We start from the raw sequence: 7257 nt of genomic DNA on the forward strand, positions 1-7257 counted from the left end.
GATCTAACATTTTGATCGATTAAAACTTATATATCTTCTATTAAAAATTTTAAGCTTCTAATATTTTTTTTATTAAAACTGGAAGTCTAAATATTTATATTAGGTACCTAGGTACATAATAATATTTTAGTTATATTTTTATTAAAATCTCTAAATGTTTAGAAACATTTTTTTCCTGGATTTTTTAGCTGCAAAAGCATTTCTTCATTTCTCATAAAGTAATATTTTTTTTTACATCGGATTTTCACCAAATCATTTCATACAGCGATAGCTACAATAATTTAAAATTTAAAGAATTTTTTTTTATTGTTGCGTGCTCCCTTAAGAATAATCGTAGAACTGTAGAATTGCATGTTACGGGTTACGCAGAAAAAGGAATAATCGGTACCTAGCTTTTATAAGCATATTAGTGAAAATGTAAAAAGCTAGCCGCATAAGTCAATGCGATCCGAGGTATGGCTACCCTTGGGTTACTTGTGTTACCACCCTTGTGAGAAATTTAAATAGAGTATTTAAAAAAAAAAAAAACACGGGAGACAGGACAAAACGCGATTCATTGAACGTTAATTAAACATACCTTTTTTTCCTCAATACATAAGGTACTTTAGTACCTAATATTATGATAATATTCATTTTTTTTAATAACTACACGTTTCTTTAATACCTATAATAATTAATGTCGGTTATACAAATATTATGTAGGTACTTACATAATGAGTCCGGATCCATTTGCCGCGACTGACGAGATAGAAATGTGAAACAACCCGTCGAATTCTATTGACTTAATATTATATTATACTATGTATACTATAATGAACAAATATAAGTATATATACATAAATAGCTATTGGCTATTAATATCCTTGAGCGTACAGCACGGCGTATTGCCGTACTGGTTAGTCATTAATAGCGATAATATTATTATGTTATCTTGATTCTTGACGTGCCACTGTTAAGAGTGTGGGCTACCAGACGCCTACAACGACAATAATATACTAAAAATAATGTTTATGTACTGGCGGTCAGTGGCGTGACGAAGGACTTTATATGAGGCTCGTGTCACAGCCGGTGGAAGACATGAGCGCCAAAATGAGATAAGAAAAAAAAAGTCGTATCGTACCAAAATTCTATCGTATACATAAGCGTTAAAATCTTAGGTACCTGTGTGCCATGCATAGGCGCAAATAGCGTTTGGGATTTGGGGGGGGAAGCTAAATCCTTACTTTGATAATATTGAATAAGCTTAAAACAGAATGTAGGAAATGTTTGGGGGCTATGTACATTTTTTTTTTGGGGGGGGGCTTATCCCCTAAAGCCCCCCTCCCCCTATTTTCGCCTATGGTGCCACGGTTAATAGATATTAAATAACAGCTGATATTAAATTTAGAACTATATGGTTCAAAAACTCGAGTTTTATTAAACGTTTGGATCCAAACGTTTAATCTTAATCGACAAGTGCAGTATAGGTAATCTGATTACGATGGATTGTCACATAGACAGTCGTGTGTGAGCAGTTTTGTGAGCAGATTTGTGCTATAACATATTGTTAGTACCTATTTCGTAAGCATTCGTTAAGAAAGATTTTACAAAAACTGTTACGAATTCTTTAAACTCAATCTTATTATTTTATTATTATTACTTAAAGTATCACTATTATTTTCTCTTTATTATTATTTGTATAGTTAATTCATGTAGAAAACCCATGGTCTTCACCTATTTATCTCCAGGGATAACACGCAACACTGTCCAGGGGTCAATGCAAAAAATTTACCCTTACGTATCGAGTGGAAAGTAGGCTACTAAAAAGGCTGAAACTTCACAATTTATTAACAAGTTTAGAATATTGTACATTTGATTTCAAATAAATATCAATATCAAATTTTAACTATCTATTGGTGTAACTCACTAAGATTGAGTACCGACTTTGAAGGCAATGTCGTTAAAACTATACAAGTCACGCCAGTGACTACGCTCATAATCGGTTAAAACTCGAAAGTTTGAAGAAATGATAAGGATTGTGATTTGGTGAAAAGGGCCATGTTCGCTGACACAGCTTAGTTAAAAGCTAGAATAGTAAAATATTTTAAATATTACTCATGTCATGTTTTGTAAACATAATAATAAATTAATAAAATATATTTGATGAATTAAACATAATATAAATTATAATTAATATTTAAAATATTTTTAATCAAGTATTACATGATGCATACTGCAAAAAGAACAACAAATGGTTAATCAATGTTTAAAAGCAAAAAAGGAAGTATTGGGGGTGAATGGAACTATACAGTCAGTGAGTCATACTAGTTACATCGTGGTTTTGTAAGAAAGAGCATCTTGAATTATGTTGTTCAAACAAAAAAGAAAAAAGAATGATAAAAAAACGTATTTATACCAGGAAGATATTATCAAAAAACATTCCATATTCAAATGCGTACAATTAATTTTTAGATTTAATAATTTATTTTGAAATCCCAATCAAAGATATTTATGATATATTTCTATTTTATAAATTTGTAGGTAGGTATATAAAACAAAATATTATGGCTATACATTCAAATCATGTGATAATTTTATGTTTTACGAACACTTAAAATTATTTTCTTATAAAAAAGACTTAGCTTTTTTTACTATTACTTAAATGTATCAAACCAACTCCATGTGTCGATTTCCGGAATTAATATCGGGTCACAGTGATGAAATGTTGATTGATCAAATACCTCATGTCTCGAAAAGACATGTAGTGTTGTACTTCCGTGCCAATAGTTATTACATAAAATTCTGGCAAGCGTCACTTGTTTGATCTCTTTAAGTTGATCTTAAATTAAAAATAGGTTAGTTAAGATGATGTGCATTCATTAAAAATAATTCAATTATACTTACAATCAGAGAATACTCCTGGTGCGTCATAAAAATATCTATCTGCAATTCTTGTTCTCACAAATTGTTCCCTGATGATACATCTCATCGTAGGGCCAACCATTGCGTCGTCAACGTGTTTTTCCAACAATGCACCAACCAATAGATCTATATCGTTCCAAGTTTTGTATAGCTTCAATAATCTATCAGCTGACTAAATACATCATGCAGAATAAAAGTGATCACTAATCAGTACATTAGTTATATAATTATTTATAAATTTCAAATTTTTTTCAGACTTACACCATCCACCATTATTTTAGACAAATCTTGCTTGTTTTCTATGTCTTTGAGTCCACAATATTTTCTAAATTGCGTATAGCTTGGAATACCGTGATCGCGGCTTCGTTGTATATCCAAGCTGAGAACGTCCATTCCAAACGAATTATTTGGATCAATACTATACAAGTAATTTGTTATCTATAAAAATTATTTAAAAATAATCATATATTTACGTAAAATTGTCTATAATATTGAAGTCGTCGTCATTGATGTTATAAAAAAATAAAAATGATTCATTGATTGTGTTACAAAAACTTACTGTTTGAGTAAACAGCATGTCAACTTTTTGTGTTGGCTGCAAAATTAGTCCTCCTAGAATCCTTTCAAAGTCAATAAGATCCTCCACCAATAACGGTCGGTTATAAGTTTCCTTTAAGGATCCTTTTATGTATTTAAAATCGTTCCAAAAGACAGGATATATGTTTTTTAAATCATTGTACACAGTGACATCGTAAGAACTAAACAAAAACACGCACAAAAATTATTAGTAGCATCTTACGTATAAAAAATACAGATTAATTATTTCTATTTTTAAAACGTCAATTTATGTTCCTATAATATAGAATTATATAATATGAAGTATCATATTTAAATAATTCTAGGTAGAATGTTTTTAGTCACATTTTGATCTATGATATAAATAAAATATCATGTATTGAAGCAATATATTAAGGTTTTTGTTTCTAAGAATAATTGACGATAAGAGTATTTTCCTTGTTTTGTAAATTTGTAATTAAACTCAAATTAAATGTTTGTAGGTACCTGCCTAAATATCTAAAGCTATTCGTTCAATATAGGGTAGTATCTTGTAGACATTCTATTTTAGGAAAATATTAAAAAATGTTGAAGCACTTCTTAAATACCAAAAACTGCTAACAATTTAAGAATGGTAAAATAAGGCGACAATACTTTTGCACGTACATATTGTTCTTAAATTTTAAAAGGAATAATACATTTTGAATATCGACGATTGTTCATGTCTGTTTTAAAAACTGACACCAAGAGATTACCTACACGCATACACAATAATAAAATTATAATGTTGAAAATGAGTGGTGTGCCTAGGGGGTGGAGGTTAGAAGTTATATCCCCTCCCTATTGACTCATAAATCCCCTTATTTTTTTCATGGTACTACCCCCACAGTGTATTCGAATGTATATTATTACTTAAGACATCGCTTCCCGCCTCCCCATTCGGAATTTCCTGGACATGTCATTGATGACAATAATATTGTATAATGAATATGCCTAACCTAATTTTATCGGTGATCATGGAATTGGCAAAAGGCAGTATCGCGGTCGCGAAGCTGTTGCTAACTGTCGGGTCGGCATTCTCGTCATACGTGGTACTGTTTCCCAGTCCCAAACCGTTTTCCTTGGTGTAGTTAACGCCAAGCAGTGCCGGCAGCCATTCGTTGTACGTGATGTGCTGAATGCACGCCGTCACGATTTTCCTGGTCTCCCAGAAAAGTTGATCGTCAGTCCAGTTAGGTTTTTCTCGAGACAGTTGGTAGGATAACCGGTTGTGTTCATTTATCCACAGCATGTACAAGGTAGAAAGTTGAGGGAACGCGTTTGCTCGAATGTCGCCAAACTTATAACAAGTGCCGGAACCGTCCTGACAAACGTTCGTATAGGGGTTTTCCGGAGTGATGTTAGTTTTTACCGGATACTTAATTAGGACTCCTGCCTTCACTCGGCCTGTACTACACTAGTATGTCTCAACGACATCATTTGTTGTTCCGTCGTACCATATATCATCGACGCGTCTAAATAATGGGTAGCTTGGTTCATCTGTGAAACATAAATACTTCTTAAATACAAATTTAATTTACAAATTTTTAATATTTCATTAGTGTCTGTGGTTTTTTTGAATTTGCAGCGAAAGTTCTAAACACTGGAATGCTGAAAATATTTCCACGCGTTTTTCTGTATATGTCTTTATATGGACTTGGCCTATTCGAGACACCATCAGAGCCCTTCCTTCAGAATAGCTTCGGTAAGACGTGTTATTATTTTTATTATAATACAAATATAATATAAGTTTATCAATATGTTATTATTTAATATGACTGTTACTTGTTCCATGGGTCCAAATGTACAATCAGAACGCACTGCTGGCCGCGAACGCACGTAGTTCATGCAATCAAACGGATCTGTTTTAAAGAACTTTTCTTCATTCGGTATAAATATGGGCTTGCAGGACCTAATGTTTTTGATCAGAGAAGATTGAATACTTTTGTCCTTATCACAACAATTTACAAATCTGTTGTCTTTCCCTTTGGGTTTAATATAAGTACGCTTGTATTAATTAAAATAAATCAATTTATATACAGTTATGTGTTTAATGTGTATACCCATAGTAGAAAATGGCGTGTGTGATAGATCGTGGCCTATGAACAACGCCCAGTACGCCATCATCATCGTTTTTGTTTGGTCAGTCGAGTTCTCGTCTTTTACAAAACTTGTGCTCACTGATCTAGGATTAGGCAGCAATTCTTCGTAAATATTTGGCATTTTGTAAACACCTGAGTGAAAAATTAATGAAATCACAGCATTAGATCCGCATGAATGTTAATAAAAATAAGGCATTTATCTTTATCAGAAATTATGGGCTAGTTGAAAGAGTGGTGTAATGATATCTACATCATTGCGCAAACACAGCTTCATGATTCAATATCATTATAATACTATTAAATATATATATGTTATTACCAAAAATCAAAATAAATACCTGTACCCATGTACCCTAATATTATTCAAAATGTACAAAAACTATAAATAAGTAATAACCATATATATATTTATATATATATATATATATATATATATACATGTACAAATATCACTAATCTTACAATAACATATTTTGATTGTTCCCATGTACCTATACAAAATAAGCAACAACAATTTAATATGGAACAACAAGGTATCAAAGTTCAATACTATAAGTAGAACCCCCATTTTGATATTCAGATCAGTCTGTCCATAATAACCAAAACTACCTCATGCAGTATCTCACGCATCGTCGTATTTCGCTACCAAAATTATAAAGCGATTATTAACTTAACGTACTCATTTAAAATCTTATAATATCTTGTTGTGAATTAATAACTTTCATTTCAAACCAAAAATTGTACTTACATTATTTCAAAAAAATTAACGTCGTTATACTCTCTTTTCAAATTCTATCATTGTTCAAGTGAAGGAACATTAACCAGGTAAGAAATTATAATAATATATATTCACACAAATCCAACAATAAAATTATCATCGACGATAAGTTAATAAAGACACGCAGACTCAGGTTCATCATAAATCACTATACCCTTCGTTTATAAATCTATACTCACGATCCCAATCAATCGTAATAATTATATGCTTTAAATTGGTAATAAAAGATAGGATAATAGAAGTCGCTATTCCAAATCCCTTTAATTATTATTCATTTAAAATAGCTAATTATAGCAACTTAGTTAATATATTATTATAAGGTGAAGTTTTATCAATAGGAACGCGCATGCTTATTTTTAATTCATCGCAGTGGTATGAATATCTTAATGTTTAAAAAAAAAAAAATAAACATTATACTCATAGGTTACGGGTGAATTCCGCCATAAAGAAATTAAGAAATATTACCATCTGTGTAGACTGGAAACAGCAAACGTTTATAAGGTGTATTCGCCTTCCCCAAATATTTACGTTTCACGTTGTTACAAGATCCGTCAAAACTACGATAGTCATACTCGTACCCGATGCACGAATTGTTGTTGTAATACTCGGGCATACACATCTCACCCAATGTTGTCCCGGTCAGATTCACCTTGATTAAATCTTTGGCACATTGTATATCACTTAACCCGTGCCTGAAATGATAATTTAATTTATGCATATTATTATTATAAGACATGTATAATATATTTTTTTCAATGAGATATTTATTTTATGCTTATATTGGTACTTTAGACAATATGTATTCTTCAAACTTTGTGTAACTTCCAATATAATTTCAGCATTTCGAGATTCTGAATGTCCGTCTTTGGAAGGCATGGAATT

The 7257-nt window shown here is 31.4% G+C and overlaps 1 protein-coding gene across 1 annotated transcript; it reads right to left on the reverse strand.

Annotated features, from left to right (window-relative positions):
- Positions 1 to 2120: 2120 nt before the first annotated feature.
- Positions 2121 to 7251, reverse strand: LOC100159911 (peroxidase-like). Its single transcript, XM_029485437.1, has 10 exons — positions 7163 to 7251; positions 6841 to 7067; positions 5559 to 5729; positions 5281 to 5480; positions 4912 to 4995; positions 4455 to 4819; positions 3461 to 3659; positions 3163 to 3339; positions 2884 to 3073; positions 2121 to 2818 (listed from the first exon to the last, which is right to left on the reverse strand). Exons 1-10 carry the CDS (start codon positions 7249 to 7251, stop codon positions 2634 to 2636), a joined length of 1887 nt encoding a protein of 628 aa, XP_029341297.1. The 3' UTR covers positions 2121 to 2633.
- Between the last annotated feature and the right edge of the window lie 6 nt (positions 7252 to 7257).

This window comes from Acyrthosiphon pisum, chromosome X (assembly GCF_005508785.2).
Source record: "Acyrthosiphon pisum isolate AL4f chromosome X, pea_aphid_22Mar2018_4r6ur, whole genome shotgun sequence".
Classification (NCBI taxonomy): Eukaryota; Metazoa; Arthropoda; class Insecta; order Hemiptera; family Aphididae; genus Acyrthosiphon; species Acyrthosiphon pisum.

What these genes read in the sequence shown, in the direction of transcription:
- LOC100159911 (XM_029485437.1), bottom strand. Translation starts at nt 7,251, where the DNA reads ATGCCTTCCAAAGACGGACATTCAGAATCTCGAAATGCTGAAATTATA. An exon ending in AAGAATACATATTGTCTAAA is followed by an intron (nt 7,068 to 7,162) that starts GTACCAATATAA and finishes TTATCATTTCAG; the next exon opens with GCACGGGTTAAGTGATATAC. An exon ending in TGTCGTTGAGACATACTAGT is followed by an intron (nt 4,820 to 4,911) that starts GTAGTACAGGCC and finishes AACGTTTGTCAG; the next exon opens with GACGGTTCCGGCACTTGTTA.